Raw genomic sequence first — 20,598 nt, 5'->3', positions numbered from 1 at the left:
TGTGTTTGCTAAATCTGTCTAAATCCCATATGTAGAAGTTGTCCTGAATACTTGAGGCTAGTTGTTGATCCTGTTCATATGTTAATCTTTTCTGTGAATTATATAGGCGGTTCTTCAGAGAGATGCCAGGCAACGCCCTGGATAAGAAATCAAACTACGAGCTACTAGAGTAAGATTGTGTTATGTCATGTCATGCTGTCTTGAGTGTATGCTTCCAAAATGTTTTTATTTTGAGGTAAATTAGTCCAAAGAAAAATGTTGTGGCACTATTCTTTCATTTCAGGAAAGATGTTGGTTTGAGAAGGTTTTTCCCCAAAAGCCTCCTTGACTCCCTTAAGGTGAGATTAAACTAATATAATAATCTAAACCCACTTAGTGACTAACTGTCTACCCACTTCCTGGTAACAATGGTGTCAAAGCACAAATTGCATCTGATTCCTGCTTTGTGTATCGGCTGAGTTAGAGCTGACAGGCTGTTTGGGTGACTGGCAGGGAAACAAACCCGATGACTGAAAGGACATTTGGCTAAATGTCTGATCAGTCAGATTGTCTGGAATTAAGTTAAACTTCCTGTTGTCACTCACAGTGGGGCCTGTCAGTTGTGTGCTGTGCTTTTCTTGGCTTGTTCTCAGCTGTTTCCCAGAAAGCCCTTACTCTTTTAAGTGTTTTGTCCTTCCCCTTTTCTCTCTCTCTATCAGCCGAAGGCTCTTCGTAAGCAGATCCAGCAGACCTTTAAGCAGTTTGCTAACCTCAATGATGAACAGAGCATCCACAAGTTCTTTGAGATACTTTCTCCCATCTACCGCTTCGACAAGGAGTGCTTCAAATGCGCTTTAGGGGTAGGACTCTCGGTACATTGAGATAATGTTACATGTAAAGATCAATAATGACATGTTTTAATGTATTAGCCATACACTGAAATATAGCCAAAGTCATGAGGTGGGAGGCTAGAGCTTCTTTATCATGCACGGGGTAGTGTTCGCTTTCACACTTACTTATTTCAGGTCTTGTAGAGTCAGTATTTCTTCTTATTACTTTATTTTCTGCAGCAGTTACTTTAACTTCAAACCTAACTCTGTTATAAATGCCATTAGACATCAAAAACAAAGGAGTATATTAGAGCTTTTATAAAATTTGTGTAAGTACATGATGTGATGAAATATGAGCTATGTGTCAAAATTTACATTTCTGCACTGTGTCTCTCCTCCCCCTCTAGTCTAGCTGGGTAATATCAGTAGAGTTAGCTATCGGACCAGAGGAAGGAATCAGCTACCTCACAGATAAGGGCTCAACGGTGAGTGTACACACAGACAACCCACCACAGAAAGTTAGCATTACTTCTGTATTTTTCCTGCCTCTTTAGAAGGCTTCCAGCACATCTGTGTACTGCTGTATGCCTTAGGTGTAAGGTCACAGTAACAGTTCACCATACTGCCCTCTACTGGTTTGCCTCCTTTCTTTCATTCTTTTCTCATCTCCTCACTTGTCCAAGTTAGAATAGGTCGGAAAAGACAGTTAGATTGGAAAAAGCTGGGAAACAGCATGCAGATCACAGTTGGATTAGGAAAACAGAACAGTTTTCAGCATTGGGTTAAGTATCTTGCTCAAGGACATGATTATGGTAGCCGGGGAATTGATCCACCAACCTTCCAGTTGGTAGATGACTTGCTCTACCTCTAGCTGTGATAACATTACTAACTGTTATTGGCAGTAAGTAAAAATATAGGCAGTCATTGAAGAATATATAACTAATGAAAATGTATTTTTAAAAAGCACCAATCTGAGACCACAAGTGAAGATTTAACTTTAATGTTTTGTTTTGTTTTTTAAATAAATCATAAATGATCAACTTCACATTTTAAGCAAAAAGTTTATTTACACTTCTTTTGCTTTAATGACTTGATGCTTTCTTGCTAATGTGGACTCAAGGTCGTCCAATTCTATTATTTTAAGAAGTTCTTGTCTCTCTCAGAACCCCTTAAATTATTAATGGGGTTGAGGTCACACGCTGAAAATGTCTGTTTGTTTTGAAACCAGAAGGTTTAGCATATCTCTGAGGAATGGAGTGCCGCTTCGCCCTGTTCACAGGGTAGTCAGTAAAACACCCTCAAAGTTGAATTTTGACACTCTGTGGTGTTCTTCTCTATATTTTTGTTTGCTTTAGCACCAATGTTTTTATATTTAGCTAAAACTAAACTAAAACTAAAACTAGCATTCTAGTTAACAAAGATAAAAACAACAATAAACTTTTCAAAAACAACCTAATATGTTTTTGTTAGTGGGAAAACTGAAATAAAATAAAAATATAGAAACAAAAGACTTAGTTTTAGTCCTTGTTAATTTGTTATTACAACTTGTCTTGAGCCTTTAATGGACACGTTTATTGAGACTTTGGATATTTACAAGAATGCGAGTCAACCTTTTTCAAAAAGTTATGTCTTTTTATTTTAATACCTATACTGATATTCCTAAATCCTACCTCTGGTGTGTTCTATACATACAGTAATATTTAAAAAAAGACTGTTAAAACAGTGAAACTAAAACTAAACTAAACAAACAATCAACTGAAACTAAACTACAGACAGAAAGTCAAAGCTTAATAAAAATAGTAACCAATTAGAAAATTCACAACTATAATAACTCTCTTCAGCACATCCTTACTACACCATGCCTTCATGTAAGTAGGCCTACGCTGTGCAGCTAAAGTGAGGTACTGCAGTCATGTCAAACGTTTGATTATTGAGTAAATACTGTAGGAGTTTTTCCAATGCCAAACCAAGCGTTTGTTGTGTTTCCCCTCCTGAGAAACGGTTTATAGACCTCAACTCGTGCAGATGAGAAGAGATCCAGATAATCTTCTTTCTGCACTACTCCTCTGACTGGAGTCTTGCATTTTTTTTAAATATTTTAAAGGCAATGTCTGTTATGAAGTTGCTTTTCTATCTGTCAGTGAACCAAACTTGATGTATTGATCTTCTGATGTTGTGGTCACTTTGCCTGTACTTTGGATACAGCTGATAAAGTTTCTGTAAAATGTTTTAGAGTGCGGTGCACAGCCTCCTTAGAGACCTTCTGTCTAGACATGGTTTGACGCTGAGAAAGCTCCTCTTTGCTTAGTGCAGCAGTCATATTTCTGACGCTTTCACTTAGTTCACATGCCACGTGTTTCACTGATGCTGTGCTTCGTAGTAAGCAATGTTAGAAACTTGAGGTAGACAATACAATCCAGTGCTACAAGCTGACTGACATCCATTTTCATTTTTGCTTGAAACGTTACAGGATATAATGCAGAATAGTTTCTTATAATTCTTAGGCTTTAAATATCTAAAGATTCTTTTTGACTATTTCCAGATGTATTTAATGACTGTGACTCTGCCTTTGTCTCTGCAGCCCACACACTTAGCTAACTTTAATCAGGTGCAGTCCATCCAGTACTCTGCTTTGGACGAGAAGGACAGGAAAGGCATGCTGCAGCTGAATGTGGCCGGAGCTCCCGAGGTAAAAACACACACCCTGTATACTCTTCACCTGGCTCTCTGTGTGTGTTACAATGTGAAATATAACCTATTGCTGTTTAAATTTGAGTTACACTTATTTGTATGCGTTTCCTCTCAAACATGTGGCTCATGTACATTCTCACTGAAAATGCATATAATGCAAAGTCTCTGTGCCAATAAGTGGATGTTGTTTTCCTGCTTGTGTTGGCTGCTGATGAAATCACACTTGTCACAGAGATTATTTCCATCCAGCTGATGAATGCTAATGTCACTGTTTACTTTATAAAATAGACTGTGTATAGAATTACTTAAACATAATAGTTCAAGTTATATTAAAACGCATGAAAAACTAGGTGAGCTGCAGGAAAAAGGAGAGGAGCCTGAGTTTCATATTGACTGTGTGTTTGCAGCAGGCTTACAGAAAACGTGTCACTGCCACAGTATTGGAGCAGGGATATGTGTCTATATGGGACTGTATGTGTGTGTGTGCACGCACTAATAGGAGGCCTTCTTCCTAATAAAGCCCTCGTTGTGTCACTGTGAAGTAGCTCTCTGTCCCGTTCTTACACTAATCCTTCTGTGGGTGTGTGTGTATAGCCCCTCACTGTCACTACAGCATTGCTGACTACGGCAGAAAACATGGCCGACTTGATTGACGGTTACTGTCGGCTCGTCTCCTCAGTTACTCACTCCTTCATCGTCAGGGTCCACAAAGGTATGACGTTCAGCTGTGCAGATTTTATATTATAGTCTAATGTTTCACTTTTTTGTTGTTGTTGTTTGTTTGGGTTTTGTTTGTTTGTTTGTTTTTTGTAGCTTTGTAGCGGTAAGATTGTGCAAAGATGATGATTGTGGTCATGTTTCTATTGTTTCTATCCTAACAGTAGCTTAAAAAAAAAGAAAACACTGTAAATAGTACCGCATTGAAATCGCTGTCAAGTCATCTCTCAGACTGAGGTGGAGTCTTGATTGTGACTAGTGAGGCTTTATGCTTGTCGCTTTGATTAACCAGATGGTGTCTGGCTAGTGTTTCCTAAAAATAGCTATGGCTACAAAGAAATTGTGAAATCGTAGCTCTAGCATGAAGTCAGTCTGCTCTGTGACCAATTAAATTGTGGATTTTGTCTCTGCAGAGGGAGACAGAGCTCTGCCATCTATACCAAAGTAAGTCTACTAATTTGTTTTATGCTCGTTCAGGGCTGTGTTAAGTGAAAACAAGCTATCTTCTTCCTTCTTTTACCAGTGGAGCCTGTTATCTTTTCTTTGATTGATTGGGTGGTTATTATGGGTTTCACGCATTTTGTTATGACTCTGAAACTAAAGTGAGCATAAACATGTCTCAAATCCATGGATTCTTGAATTGCTTATAAGGTAAATATAATATTCTCTGTAAACTTTAGAAACTTTTTGGTTTTTAATGTTTGACACTTGAAGAAGCACACATGACAGGATGTGGGAGGATTCTTCGTTTCCCTCGTTGCACCGCTGTCTTCGTAGCTGCAAATAGCAGCTCATTCTGTCTTAAGACAATGTGAGCCAAATCCCCAAAATAATTCTCTTCTCTCTGGTCCAGAGTTTCAAACCATGAGAAGCGGATGGAAAAGCGGATGGACGGAGTACGAACTCGAGCAGTTTGCGTCTCAGGTATAACCCCCCCCCCGTCGTGCTTCCTCTTGCTAGCCAGTCCATTTCTCCTCTGTCACTGTGCTTCTCTGTCCTCTGCTCTAAATGTCATGAATGACAGTGACGGCTAAGAGTTAGATAAAGGGTTCACAGATATGTGTGCGAGTGCTGTTACCACATAAAGCCTCATCTGTGTGCGCAGTGAAGAGTCCTTGTCTGGCCAGATGTCTTGGTGGAGAGCTTTAGTCACTGTCACTCTCTCTGGTCAGGCTGTCGACTGACTTCAGATTCATTCACGTGTACTTAAAATGACATTTTAAAAAAGACCTTTTAGAGCCATTAACAGTAAAACTAATGCTTCTCTCCATGTTTCTCCCCCGGTGTTTGTGTTTCATGCTGCTTGTGGCTTCTGCAGGTCACATTAGTGGCGATGGTAAACTGCATTTTCTTTAAACCTCCTTCATTAGTAACAGTGGAATTCCTGCTCTGTATCTTCATTAAGGCTGCCGTATGTGTGGAGAATATCTCTCTAACTCTCTCTGTCCCTGCTCGACTCTGTATTAGTTCTCTCCATGACTAAACCTGTTTTTCTCCAGCTTGTTTCTCTGGAAAGAAAGAATATTTCCATCCCTCCCCTTTCCTCTTCTCTCTCTCCCTCTCAATTGTTCCGTGTCACTCCTTGTGTGAGGCCACACTGTAGTACACGAACGTTTCAGTTGTTGTGCATGTGTTTGGAGTCGGGTATGGTGACGGGCTTTTGGCAAGGTAGCTCTTTCTGATCATGGTGCATCTCTTAATGTTGCAAATTGCAGTCTTTGTCTCGGTGAAGGTGTGCTCACCGGACTCAGTTATTTAGTGATGTTGGAAGGTCTTAGACATGGTGGCATGTTATACAGTTAAATCATTGATACCGAGAACTTTGTAGTGATTTTTAGATGCAAGCTTGTCATCAGCTCAGAACTTGTTGATTTGTTCTCGGCTCTTTTTCTCATCCTGATTTTTCTTTGCTCTGCAGAAACAGACGACTATGCTGAGATCATAGACGAGGAGGACACCTACACCATGCCTTCGAGTAAGTAGACATACGCTGATACACATACCCATAAATGTTGTGGGCAGCTAAAGTGACAAGTGGCGAGGCAGTGATAGCTGTTTGTGTCTGCGCTATCAGTGGACCGTGTCAGACTTGTATCAGAGGCATTTTATAGAGGGACTTTGTTTATACTCTGTCTACTTCACCGTTTCTTTTTGTTGATTTCATTATAGATGAAGATTAAAAGCCATGAACAGGCATGTTGTCTGAGTGTGGTGGCATTTTAGATGAATTTTGGAGTTAAATTTGGATGAGATTGGAGTCAGGAACCTCTTTATTGTAGCACACGTTCACTTGTGAAAATCTTTGTATTTTATTTAATTTGTCTTGGTATACGGTACTGTGCAAAAGTCTTGAGCCACCCCTTCATTTGTATATACTGTGATTTGAAACTGGAAAATGGGAGCGGTGATTTATTGAAACATGCATACATGGAAATACAAGTTTTCAGATGGTGCTGTATGGTGAAAAAGACTCTAGCAATACTGGGTGCTAATGTAGTTCAGGATGACCATATATTCTGCAAGGCTGAATACAGGATTCTTCCTCGTCTTCTCTGTCTGCTTTCCTGTCTACTCTTCACTACTACACTATCTCAAAAAAATCAACAGCAATTCACATTTAGATTCATCGCTCCATCAGACCTGTTGTCACAGATTTTCAGTCAGTTTTCTGAGTAATTTGGCGTACCTCACCCTTATTTCTGTTTCCCTTAAGAATCTTTACAGCCATCCTTCCACTGACACCATTTCTCATGAGGCTTCAACTCAAGGGTCTCATGGATCTCTGAGGTTCTTTGCTTGCTTTCTTAAAAAAATGCTCATTAGCTGCATATGCTTAGGCCACTTCTTTTGTCATTCACTTGTCCAGTTTCCTCAAATTTTTTGAAGTCACACTGCACACCATACCAATATATGCAAAGTTTCTGGCTAACAGCTCTCTTTTTTATATACCTCTCAAACTGTGTTATCGTTCAACTATCGTTCATCGATTCAACTAATAAAATGGGAACAAATTTTGTGTTTTTGTAATAGATCAAGTTGTGTTTTTGTGTAAACACAACACTGGCTCATCCCTTTAGTTGGGCGCCTTTTTATGCTTGAATCATTCATAGGTCAGACCTTCAAAAAGCCTGGAGAACTAATGCCCACAATTTAATAAAATAAAGTAAATAAAAAATAAATAAATCACCCAGACAAGAAAGTCTGGATCATTGGAAGCACAATATAAAGAAAAATGGGTAGCTCAAGACGTTTGCACACTATTTTATTCTTAAATAGTTTACCCAGCACTTGAAATTAAATCAAGTCACCTTGCAGACCTGATGTAAAGATTCCTTTGTTTGACATAATTTTAAAGCATGAATTTGAGTGCAGTTAGATATGTTCCAAGAGGTTTTTGATCTGGTCAGACTCCTGTGTGAATGATCACATTTTCCGTGGTCACATTATTATTATTATTTAAAAGGGGGAAGCCACTTCGACCATATTCTGTGTGTATTTTTACACTCGCAGTCTATATTTATTTTCACGAGTTCCCACAAGATTTGGCAAGAGCCGCAGCTTCCTCAGATTCTTTTGACGTATTATGCGCGCATTGTCTGCATTTTTAGTGAACATTTACAAATGACTGATTCCTCCCGTGATAGCACTCAGTGTGAAAGGCTGGTAATATTTTTAGTATGAGACATCAGCGTAGGCATTTGTCTGACCTTGTGTGTCATACATGGAGGCTGAACAGTTCTTTGCATTAATTAAAACATTGCTGAATAAATAAGAAATATATATGAAGAGGTTCTGCTGTGCTGCTGTTGCTGCTGAGCGATGCCTGTGAACCAGGCTTAAGACTCATGTTAAGCTGAATTCGATGCTGTGTGGCTGTGGTGAATAGGCAGCATAAGAAGGCAGAGTAGACGGGCAGTATCAGCTTAATGTGGGATGGGAAGATGGAGTGTATTTTCTTTTTAAGCTGTTTTGACAAATTGCCTGTTCAAGCTGCCATAAAATGTTGCCTGAATATCGTAAGCACTCGTTCCATGTAAGCAGAATGCAGCTGAATCCCAACATGGCTTTGCTTTTTGATCATTCATAAATTATAGTTTTGTAGTTCAGTCTTCTGGACTTACACATGTAAACACAGTACCAAAGTAATAACTACAGCAGCAATGCTTTTTACTAATCTCAAAAAGCATTGAAACATTCGTTTGCATCAGAACTGCAAGTGGCTCATTCAGCTTTTTTTGTTTTTTTTCTCCAAAAAGGTCAAGTTCAGCTGTTTATGTTGGTACTTGGGTAGTTTGAGTGTGCTAATAAGTATTTTGGTTGTGTTAACGGCAGGTTTCCAAGCAGTTCACTATTTGGCTAGCAAGTTGCTTGCTTTGTAACTTGCACCTTTCTAATATAGCTAGTGATGACATGTGCTGTGGGCTTGTCGGGCCTGTATGCTATATCACAGCATTTATTTCTAGCCAGTGTTCCTTTGATTATCCACCAAGATCTTGTACTGATGATGGAAGAGTCGGACTGGCCTTCTCCAGCACATCCCAAAGACTGTTATCAGGGTTTAGGCTTGCTCTTTCCCGCTTTGATCCCAGTGAATCCTGACATTGTCAGGTCGTTCAGTAGATCCAGCTAACCTCATTGTTTGGGCACATAATGTTGCAGAGCCTACACCTGACCAACTGAAGCAGCCCAAGATCATAACAGTGCGCCCACGGACTGTTATAGTAAGCAAAACAATGACGTGATTGATGGATCACTTCATCTGCCTCTCTTTTTACCTTGATGCACCCGTCACTCTGGAACAGGGTAAACCTGGACTTATTAGATCACATGACCTTTTTTCATTACTCCAGAGTCCAGTCTTTGTGCTCTCCACCAAACTGAAGCCTTTTTTCAAATTAGCTTCACTGGCAAGTCACTACCACTGGTCCCTTGAGTTCTCTTCACATTGTGCGTGTGGAAATGCTCTTACTTTCACTTTTAAACATCATATTCAAGATTTTTTTTTCTCCTGACCACATTCCTCTGGTGATGTTTCACAGCTGTCCTTCCAGGTTTTAATCCGTTGAACAGTTCTTAACCCAGTTTTAGTAGTTTTAATAATCTGCTTGAAGCAGGCAAGGAGCTTGACCCTGAAACTGAGTAACAGCTTTTTAAAGACCCCGGGATGTTTTTTTCTGATATGGTTTCTTAAGACATTAAAAGCTACTCAGTTAAGGTTAAATAGAGTTAAATAACCTGTCGACCACCAAAACATATGAATCACTGCAGCAGTTATACAGTGGAAGGTTTTTATCTATTTGTCTTACCTATTAGTTATTTAATGTGATAACACTGTTTCTGACTTACAGTAGCTCTAATCCATCAGCATCACTGTTACACTCACACTCGCTGCAGCTGTTGAAGTAACACTGACCTAATTAGTAGAGACTCCAGTAACAACATGTGGCTCTCTGTACTCACAGCTAGCTATTTCTGTCTCTTATCACTAACCCATTTTCCCAGAATACTATGGACTAGACCAAGGTAATGATTGAAAAAGTACCATAACTCTGGTTGTACTGTGATGGCACTTTGACTTGGTGGTTGTTGTGACCCTTTTACGTTTGCTTGTGACTGGAAAAAAAAAAGTTTGTCTGTACCTCTACCCTGTTGATTTGACCCCCCTCCTCCTCCCCCCACCACCAAACACCCCTCTGCTCATGTGTGATGTGCTGTGACTTTCTGCTAAACTGGTGGTAGCTTCAGAAGTGAGACAACCCAAATGGACTTGGATCTTGTTTTTGTCTGTGTTTAAAAGGTGGAACAAATTGAGAATGAGCTTAGGTTACTCTGCAGAAAAATCAATAATAATATAAACAGTCGACCGCTGTTAAAACACTATTCACTGCTCAGAGTAACAGAAACATGGCAGGCGTTCAGAAATATTTTTGTAACCAGGCAAGTTGATTCAGAGCATCCTCCTTATTGCAATTTTTGCCTGGAGGAGTAAGTGCAGTGAGAGGGACGGCTTTAAATAGATGCATACATTTATACGCTGGAACATTTTAAACCCAGACTACTAACAAACAGGATAGTCTTACTGCATTATTTAACACTGGACTTTTGAAAGCGTCAGCCACACGGGTGACATTTAGAGGCAGAGAACAGAGCAAAAGCAATAATTAGGGTTCCCTTTTTCATGCAGCCTGTTTCCACATTGAGGTCATCGCTGCTTTTGTCTCTAAAAGTCGCCCATGTGCTTGAACAGCCATGATTGTCATAAAAGTGCAGAGAATGCAGTAAAGTGACCTTTATGGCTTCACGTGTGCTTTATTCATAAGCTTATTACATGGAGAAAGTCAGGTCAGCAGTGTCATGAGCAAACGTCAGCTTTCAACAGCCTGCATCTCACAGACCAACCTAAAACAAAAGATTAAAAAAACTCATTTTTACCAACCACTTTGGACAGAAAACACAAAGAATATTGAGCTGCTACAGTTCCAGTGATCTGCGTCCCGAGCAAAAGCAACAGGTTTTCTGTTGGCCTGTGAGCCTTTTGAGAGTTTTCACCATATACCACCTGACTTTATCCATATTACATTTGAATCAACATAGAAATTCATGCTCATTGTAATTGGCTCCTGTTTGTCTGTGTTACATGGCATGTCTGGCTGTGGTTTGCTGATGCTCTTGTTGCATGCTGTTGATGGTGAGCTTGTTTATAAATTCAAGCTTGTCAGAGTAGGTCAGATTTTTGAAATATTGCATCTGACAGAATTCAATTTATTTCCATGGTGCGGTCTGAAACTAACCTCAAACATGCGTATTTAAGCTGTTTAACCTACAGATTGTTTAGACAGGCTGTAAAAATACTATAAAGTGCTCTGACAAGCTTGGTTAATGCAAGCCCAGTGTGTGGACATTAATCTGTGTATGTTTTGATCTGAAGGCTTACTCTGTTCATTTTCATCTGTGTGTGTGTGTTCGTGTTTATTTTGTGCATCCAGCGCGGGACTATGAGATTCAGCGGGATCGTATCGAGTTGGGACGCTGCATAGGCGAGGGTCAGTTCGGAGACGTCCACCAAGGAATTTACATCAGCCCGGTATGTTTGTTGTCTTTGCTCTCTCGCGCTCTCTCTGCACACTCACTTTCAAGAGAGGCTAAACTGATTCAGTCATATCACAGTAACGACACATAGCACAGTCAAAGCATTTGTACCAGAGAAGCATAAAGGGATGGTCTTGTAGAACAAATTTAATAGGTAACAGTATTTATTTTAAAGGCCCTTTAGTGAAAACTGCAAACTGTTTAGAGTTTGATTGTGACTTCTGTGGAGCAGACAGTGAATATGGTGCGTGTTGGTGTTGAAATGATGCTGATTTTGCTTGTTTGGATGCGTTTCCTGCAGGAGAACCCAGCTCTGTCTGTGGCAGTGAAGACGTGCAAAAACTCAACATCAGACAGTGTCAGGGAAAAATTTCTCCAAGAAGCACGTAAGATGCTGACCTCATAGCAGTAAAATCATAGTACCCTCTAAATAGTTTTTAAAAAAGGTTTCTTTTTGGGGAATTGTTTGACTCCTCCCTCTTGTGTTTCTTACAGTGACCATGCGTCAGTTTGATCATCCTCACATAGTGAAGCTGATGGGAGTCATCACTGAGAATCCAGTCTGGATCATCATGGAGCTCTGTACATTTGGAGAGGTATGACACTAATAAGAATATGTATAAGTTGCATCTGTGTAAAGCACAGTTACATCCCTGTGCATGTGGTATGTGAGCCCTGCTGTTTTCTATATTTGTTTAAAAACTGGAAACTATAAATTAGATCAGAGTTTTTGAGACGTGACCTGTAACCCTGTTGTGTGTTTGTTTAAGAACAGATCAGATGATAAACACTTTTCTGTCAGTTATTTCCTCACATTCCCCAGGGTTAAATATTATGGGTGTTATACATTAACTCATGTATATGCTTTCTGGTTTGTTTTCTCATTGTGTTTCGTTTCAGCTTTATTTATATAGTATCTCCCTGTGTTTTTCTACACAGCTTCGGTCGTTTCTTCAGGTGAGGAAATACAGTCTGGATCTGGCTACTCTCATCTTGTACTCTTACCAGCTCAGCACAGCGTTGGCGTATCTAGAGAGCAAACGATTTGTACACAGGTAGGAAAGAGCCATACAGAAATAATATAGCAAAATATTCATAATTACTAAATAAATATAATTCCAGTAGGTGGCGTTGTCACCTACTGGACTGAAACACTGTTGTTCTGTCAAAAAAGAAGACGCATGTTAGATATGAATGCGACCACTGAATTTGAATAGAAAAAATTATATCAGTGTGTTTTTCTCTTCCTCTAATTCCTTTTTGACGTCTCCAGAGACATCGCAGCGCGGAACGTGCTGGTATCAACGGTCGACTGTGTGAAGCTGGGAGACTTCGGGCTGTCGCGATACATGGAGGATAGCTCTTATTATAAAGGTATGTAAAAAAGCATCGCCACCTTTGTCTTACTTTCTTTGTGATCCGGCAGAGAGAAGCTCCATTATTATTCACAGCAGACCTGATCAGTGAAGTGTGACACAGTTTTCTTCATTTCTGTTTTTCAGCATCTAAAGGTAAATTGCCTATTAAATGGATGGCTCCAGAATCCATCAACTTCAGAAGATTTACTACAGCCAGTGATGTCTGGATGTTTGGTATGTTTTAAGTCTGTGCTGCTTCAGTTTTGTCCCGCTCCAGTCTGCTTCTGTTTTACCCTTGCTTTGTGTCTTTGCTTTACGACCCCTGTAGGCTGTAGCTGTCTCATTCTCACTCACGTTATTTGTCTTTCTTTAGGTGTCTGCATGTGGGAGATTCTGATGTATGGCATCAAGCCTTTCCAGGGTGTGAAGAACAACGATGTCATAGGCAGGATAGAGAATGGCGAGCGACTGGCTATGCCCCCTCAGTGTCCTCCTACTCTCTACAGCTTGATGACAAAGTGTTGGTCGTACGATCCCAGCAAGAGGCCACGCTTTAATGAACTTAAAACACAGCTGAGGTCAGTGGCGTGTGATCTGAGAGACTGTGTGTGACTGTGTGTGAGGCACTTTGAGTGTGGATTTTCTGCAAATTGATTTTTTTGTTTGAATGCTTGAATGAACTATGCTGCAGGAACCTTAAACCATCATTACTTTATAGACACGTCTCAATTAAACCCTAAAGGAATGAGTGAAACAGTCATGAAGACAATGACATAGTCAGTTAAACTTCAGAGATCGAGATAACAAAAACAAAACGGTCTGTGGCGGTGGCCACAGACCATTCAGGTTACAGGTAGTCCGGCTCTAGCGACATGGCACATCCATATGTGTCATTCTGAGAAGGTTTGTCTCTGAGCACAGTCTCAAATCTAGAGCAGATACCAGGAGGGAGGTTGTTACAGGACCGTCAGCAGCAGGACCGGTATCTGCTCCTTTATGCATGGAGGAACAGGAGGAGCAGAACCTTACAATGACCTTGAGCAGGCTAATCCTAAACAGACCATCTGAATCAGAATGAAAGGATTGGACTCCGTTATGGTATCATGAGGGCTCAATGTCCTTTAGCAGGACCTGTGCTCAGAGCCCAACAGCATGCAGGTTTACCACTGGCACCACTTCTGACAGATGTAAATAAGTCTGAAGATGGCGTGGTGTTATGCTGATAACATGTTATATTCCATTTGTTAAAAAGTCACAAAAGGTGTCGGGTTAAAAAAAAAACAAAAGGAGATGTGGAGTCAGAATTCTTAAATTAAAAGGTTTTATTAATATTTTTGTTCCTAATTAAACTGAAAGAAACAGACAAGTTGCTGTCACCTTTAAAAAAAAGGTTAAAACAAACAAACAAACCCAGGAATTGGTCAATAATCAGAAAAGTCAAAAAGGTTAAATCACCAAAACACACACACTTGCCCACAGAGCAGGAGTAAGCAGCCACCACACACAGCTCACTAGCTGCGAAACAAAAATGCTCTGCGGCTCTACAGATCCCCTTTTTCTAGCCTTAAATACTCTTACTAGAGTAGTACTTATTAGAGTAGACTCAGCTGTACAAAAAGGGTGGCACCTACAGCACGTGAGCTGGCAGGACGCATGTATATAGGGTCAGAATCCAAAGAAGCACAAATATTTGTATTTCAGATCCGTCAGTATTTTTTACCCAACTTCATGTGTACCATCCACGTCCTTTTTAGTAAGCTTTGGTTTAAATGATATTGGTGAAGAAAGCTGAAGAATGACTGCAGTGGCACATTTATTTTACTTAGTTGTTACATTATCGTATTAGAAAGAGAACCTTTATGTACATTTAAATTGCCAATTGCCATCTGGATTTATAAAAAATAACAATAGGTAATCTGAATACATTGAAAAGGTAAAAGTACTTTTATGTCATTTATAGGTGAAAATGTGTTGTGAAATCCAGTGGATGTTTTTCTGTTCTACTTTCTGCAAATTGATACCACAGGTGTATCTATTAAAATTTTTAGAAACGTTTAAAACTCAGTGACCTCAAGATCAGAGGTCAAGTTTTCTGAGAATCTATTGAATGCTATAACTCAAGACGCACCTTTGATTACCATAGCTGCACCTTCTAGGAGGCTGAGGACCACCACTGGGGCCGTCAGTATTTTTACACTTGCTTGACAGCAGGTGTCACTCTCAGTCTGTTGTAATCACGGCAGTGTCACTAGCAGTGGGACAAACGAGGAAACGCTGTAGATGCACTTTTGAAAGTCTGAAACATACTGTGGTCTTGTAGTTTTCTGTTTTTCTTGATGACTTAACATCAGACCAAAATGAAATATTAACCACAGACAGTCTGACTTGTGAAAATGTCTGTGGGTGCCAAGAAAGATTCTTTGTTCATTCAAGCTTAGGTATTTCTTTTCTGGCTTGTTTAAACAAGTTTGTAGGTCTCGTAGACTAGTTTATAGGTAACATTTGTATTCCAGCACACACTCACTGGCATTTCATTAGGTATGCTGTACTGCTGGTTTGGCTTCAAAACTGTCTTGATCTTGATCAACATGGGCAACAATTTCTCAATTGGTACCAAGGGGGCTCAAAGTGTGCCAAGAAAACTTCCCCACACTATTACATCATTACATCACAGTCAGCCTGAATCACAATACTTTATAAATCCCAGAGACAGTAATGACATATTACAATCTGTTACAAAGTAATAAAATATAATGAAATGGCTCTAATATGTGCAAATAACTTCCAGTACATTGCACAAAGTTGAATATATATAGTTGACAGTGAGTTGCCTCTATAGATACAAGGAGGGATCCATGATTTCATGTTGTTTACGGCAGATTCTGATCCTGCCATCCAAATGTTGGCAGAAGTCAAGATTCATCAGACCAGGTGACATTTTTCAATCTTCTATTGTCCGATTTTGGTGAGCCTGTGTGAATTGCTAACATAAGTCCCAGTCTGGTCTTCTGCTGCTGTAGCCCATCAACATATTGTGCTTTTGTTGTAACGAGTGCCTATTTGAGTTAGGTTTGCCTTCCTTTCAGCTCAAAGTGTCTGGCAATTCTCCTCTGACCTCTGGCATCAACAAGTCAGTAAAAGATCCTACATATCAACTTTCCTCCTTATTCTGATGCTCAGTTTGATCTTGAGCAGGTCATTTTGACCACCTGTCAGAGTCCCTAAATCCATGGCTCAAAGAGGATGAAACGATCCAGCTGTAAACCCATACAACCAACGGAATGATAATACTGGTGCTGATGAAAGTGAGGGAGCCTCCATGGTCCTCCTTCCCTGAGTTTATATATATATGCACAGACAGCTTCTGCAACTAATCAGCACTAAGGATAATGCTAGTATTAGCAAGTATTACAACTTCTCTTGATATGTTACAAAGTATACTGTTTACATATTTTCAGATACCTATTTTTATTTATTTATTTATTTTTTTTACCAGTGAGAGGATATCCAACTGACAATATTAATAGTCTTCACAGCCTAACTGAGTGCACACAAAAGGGTCCTTTACTGCTCAGGATGTAACACAAACCTGTTCAGGTATGAAGCAGGGTGCACTTTGCATTCTGTTTGGGCTGATGACTTAATGGCTGCCATGGTAACAGAGTTGTGATGTTGACAGAGACAAGTAAGCAACTTCAGTCATGCCTTTCCTTGTTAGATGATACATCACGGCTTCATTACTAGATTTTGCCTGGAGATGGTTTTGCAAGGGTAGATCGCATTTTCCGCGAAATCCCGGGCGTGTTGCGATCAGATAAGGCAGTACCAGACTTCACTGCTGGTAATTTTAAAATTCCCCGAGTCCGAGCCCCAGACTAGTGTGTCTCTTATTAATGGGAAGGCTCGAATATATTCACCATTTATCATTTATCAAGACATTACAGTTGCACAGTCTCAGGTAGAGGGGTGTGCCTATAATCTGGTCACCATGTCAGCTGTCATCATCTTCAGGTACAGTCAAAGAAAGAGACTGAATTTATAAGCCATCACATGCAGAAAAACAGCCACACAAACAAGTTGAAATTATTTATTTAAGCTACAGTATGTTCATGCTTTACAGCACTTTTTAAGACCTCTTGCTCGGCGTTGTGTAGCAGATCAGGAGCTTTAGTTTAATCTGACTCTTCTATTACCACATATACTATGAATATTTTCTTTCATTGTGCTACACAGTGGGGTTAGGTAGAGGCTAGTAAGGACAATGCTTTACCCACCCGTCATTACTCAACAGTTCATAATCTTTTGGCATGAACAGACCTGCAGTTTTTTGGAAGCGATGTTTCAGCATTGCCCCTTATGGGAAATGAAAGAAATGGATTATGAGATTAGGAAGACTGATATGAAACTTTTATTAGAGTGCAGTCTGAACCTCTAAAATCTATAAAGACGATGCTTGGTATACATATTCATTGAAGTAATATCCTCATTGTTTCTCGTAATCGTGACATTGGTTCTCCAGGTGTCACTTAACAATAGAACATGCTGCAGATAGAGTTCAGGTTAATTTGTCAACATTGTTTCGCCTTTATTTTTGTCCTTTGCATATAGTCTACAGGAAATTAGTCTTTAAGAGAGCTATGAAAGGAGTCTGCAAGCGCTGCTATCAGTTATTTAGTCTAGACAGGCCCTCCTTAGTCATTTCATGAACTCTTCATGACAGCTAAGCTTCCACAACTGACTGAATCCCTCCTGACAAAACATATTGCACTTAGTTTGTGTACCTTATACATTTTAAGTCACATTCTTACTGTGTGAAACATGTGGAGCATGCAGCAGCAGCGGAACAAGATGCCATCATTGTTTCCTTCAGCGTGCACATTCTCTCTCTACCTTAACCTTTTTTTACTCTCTTACACAGAAACAGGAAAATGAGGGCGCATATTTAACTCCTGTGGTTTTATGAGTTTTGCTTAAAACCAGCATGACTCACACCTCACATTCCACCTCCACTTTTCTCAGTGTCAGCTCTCCTGCTTCTCCTGTAATTCTGCTTCTGTTAGGCTCCCTTTACCACCTTTTCCAGCACCCCCCCCCCCCCCCCCCTTGACTTATGCTTTTTTTTTTTTTTACCATCTCCTCCTTTTGGCTCAGAGCAAGTTGGAGGCCTTCACGTCGCAGAAATCCGCTCGTTACTTTGACACATGCTTCCATATGTTTGCGGTTGTATGTTTTAACAGGGTGAGAACATAGTGTGGAAAAGTGCATGTGCAGTGTGGCTGCTAAGCGGGCAAAATTAAGTGCATTTATTCAAATTGGGATGGCTGAGAGCGAAGGAGCCCTCGGTGGGCCTCAGCCAGTGTCTTGGTTACCAAGTCAATATTGACCATGTTCGACGTGGTCACTGGCTATTAATAGGAGAAAGTGGAGCCATATAAGGTTATACGATTTGGTTTACTTTCAGTCTGGCTGGCTTTTATATCATAATATCAATTATAGGTCCCTGCTGCCAAATATGCAACTCTCAGCTACTACTAGTGTGTGTGTGTGTGTCTGTGTGTGTGCGCGTGTGTGTGTGTTTACACAGTGTGCAGCTGCCATGAGCCACAGCTTACCAAAGAACAGAGGGAGAGAGAGAGAGAGTGAGGGAGAGAGAAGACAGATAGAATTAAAGAAGAATGGAAAAAGCCGAGCAGAGTTACTGCAACGCTGCACTCCTCACGGTCAAAGCTAGCCTACGAAGATCAGATCGCGTTATCCCAGCAGCGAAACGTATCTGAGCTGCAACAGAGCAGGTTTATGCAATCCCATATGAAGAAGTAGGCATTGTGATTCTAGTGATGCTAATATCCTCTGCAGTTCACGGTGACCTTCAGTAAAGTATTAGTGCTGACTGCTGTCGGGCCATCACCCATCTAGTGGCTGCTTTAATTCTTCCTAGGTGCTCGGGCGGATGTGGACACTTTTTTTTTTTCCCTAAGGTAGAGTATTGTCTGATCTCTTTGCACTTCTATCTCATTTGACTTTTCTAAGTGTTGTGATGTCAGGCTTTGAAGAACTCTTTTCATTTAGCATATAATCAGCTATTAGAGGAGCTTGTATTAGTATCCCTTTGACCAGAGTTGTTCTTCTGGCGTTCCTCTTTGATGCTCTTTGACATTTTTGTCTTCAGAGTTTCAGTCTGAAGGCTTATTGCCAGTATTTTGTTTTTTAGAGAACTTGGCTCGTTCACAAAAGCATAAATATGCTGTGATAGCAGTGACTCCTTTTTGATGGAGGATTTAAATATGGACTATAGACTTTACTGAGCAAAGTCTCACACTCATCAAGTCATCATGATGCCATATGTATGTTAGTATCCTGATAATCTTCAGTCGTGGTCATACTGGGAGCTCTCAGGTGAGAACTAGAGTATGTGAGATTAAGAGCAATGTGTTGCTCGAAACCCTAAGAATATGTAGTCCGCAGGGCCTGCGTAAATAAACTGAGGAGGCCTTGTTATTCCAGGTGGTGCAGTGCAGGTGGGGGTAGGAGACGGTCTGTGTTGATGTTGCCAGGTGTTGATGGTATTGCTGTTGCATGTATGCGATGTCATTTACTGTTCAACTGCTAAGCAAGACTGGCAGATTCATTTGCTGACTGCTTACATTAAAAAAGAAAGCACACACATTAAATATATAATCAGAGAAAGACTGGGAAATCAATCGCGAACAGTTAGGTTGTTTTGTTTAGTTTTAGCAAAGTAATTGTGTGTGTTGTATCTGTATTTGTTCATGCTGGGATTACTACTGTTTATTATTATGAAGTAAAAGGTACTGCTGAAAAACTGGTGCTAAAGGATTTAACTTTATCTGAGGTCTTTAGCTGAGTAAAGTAAGGATTGCCTCTACTGTAAGTTTAGATAATTGTAATTAATAATGGGTTTTAAAGCTCAATAATCAAGCTGCTGACTGTCGGTTCACACAAGTCTATGTTTACGCCGTGTTTGAGTGTGTCAGAGGGATCTCGAGTGTGATGGAAAAGCAGAGCAGACTGGAGACTGACTCGGGCAGGTGCAAGGACACGCAAACAATCGACGAGACAACAGAACAGGAACAGCGTAACGATGCTGCTAGAAATAGCGCCTGCCCTTGTTGAGGCAAGGCGAGCAGAAAGAGCACGTGGCGGTGCGGAGAGGGTGCTGTGCTGGATTGTTCAATAGAAGTTCAGTTTTCTGTTTTGTAAAAAGAGTAAACCATCTGCTCTCCCTCTGGGATTCGGGGCTTGGCTTCATCTAACTGCTGCTTTCCCAGGAAACGGGTCAGTAATTTTATCGCTTAAATTCAATGTGGTATCTTTGGCTACGCTAGACCTAAAAATGTTGGGTTTGGGGCGTGGGATGTTTCTTAAACTGTGAGTGATTCAGTCCATTCTTAAGCAATGCGAGTCAATGATTAAGTGCTTTAGCGAGCTGGCACAGTTGGCCAGCAAAGAACTGACAAAGACTGAAAATTGAGAGACGGTGATGATTTTTATTAGGCAAAAGTTCTAATAAATTCAATTTGTTGCGTTAGAGTAGCTGCCCCATGAGAGTGATTTATGTGGGATAAACTGTGGAGGCATAAAGAAGCAGCAGTAGGGCATTTCATAACAAAATGATATTTGATTTTACTCTCACTTAAGTAGTTTTTGCTTGGAGAGTCTGTACAAACAGAGTGCGAGGAATGCATGACTTTTAGTGGGTACACAGCACAGTGTAATAAAACTAATACTGAGGACAGTGTGTGCCTTTTAAATGGGGTTCACAGCAAGTTTTCATATTTACAGGGGGAGGCAGAAAACCACTTAAGCCAGCAGCGTGCTTGTAAAGAATCGCCAGTGGGGAAAGACCCTAAAAAGTGGGAATTGTGTGTTAGTCTAAGAGCATGCGTTTATATGAGCGGAGATAAAATTTCTAC

At 40.3% G+C, this 20,598-nt stretch overlaps 1 protein-coding gene across 4 annotated transcripts in view; it reads left to right on the top strand.

Moving 5' to 3' along the window:
* Positions 1–20,598, top strand: part of LOC146698135 (focal adhesion kinase 1-like) — a 62,100-nt gene that overhangs the window by 21,832 nt on the left and 19,670 nt on the right. For 3 of the 4 annotated variants that reach the window (XM_085473138.1, XM_085473137.1, XM_085473140.1), the window contains 18 exons: positions 107–169; positions 284–338; positions 699–839; positions 1,217–1,294; positions 3,391–3,498; positions 4,095–4,212; positions 4,631–4,661; positions 5,071–5,141; positions 5,536–5,553; positions 6,136–6,192; positions 9,720–9,740; positions 11,204–11,301; positions 11,608–11,692; positions 11,802–11,902; positions 12,246–12,361; positions 12,580–12,680; positions 12,809–12,898; positions 13,038–13,242. In XM_085473138.1, coding sequence (XP_085329264.1) covers positions 107–169; positions 284–338; positions 699–839; positions 1,217–1,294; positions 3,391–3,498; positions 4,095–4,212; positions 4,631–4,661; positions 5,071–5,141; positions 5,536–5,553; positions 6,136–6,192; positions 9,720–9,740; positions 11,204–11,301; positions 11,608–11,692; positions 11,802–11,902; positions 12,246–12,361; positions 12,580–12,680; positions 12,809–12,898; positions 13,038–13,242 — 1,557 coding nt within the window. The remainder of the gene's footprint in view (positions 1–106; positions 170–283; positions 339–698; positions 840–1,216; positions 1,295–3,390; positions 3,499–4,094; positions 4,213–4,630; positions 4,662–5,070; positions 5,142–5,535; positions 5,554–6,135; positions 6,193–9,719; positions 9,741–11,203; positions 11,302–11,607; positions 11,693–11,801; positions 11,903–12,245; positions 12,362–12,579; positions 12,681–12,808; positions 12,899–13,037; positions 13,243–20,598) is intronic. The other variant, XM_085473139.1, reaches the window with a different exon arrangement.

The sequence above is a fragment of the Copadichromis virginalis genome, linkage group LG11, assembly GCF_057382275.1.
Source record: "Copadichromis virginalis isolate Kocher_CV1m ecotype Utaka linkage group LG11, C_Virginalis_male_GT1.1, whole genome shotgun sequence".
NCBI classification, from domain to species: domain Eukaryota; kingdom Metazoa; phylum Chordata; class Actinopteri; order Cichliformes; family Cichlidae; genus Copadichromis; species Copadichromis virginalis.
The sequence above is the reverse complement of the archived record's forward strand: the minus strand, read 5'-3'. Positions and strand labels throughout refer to the sequence as shown.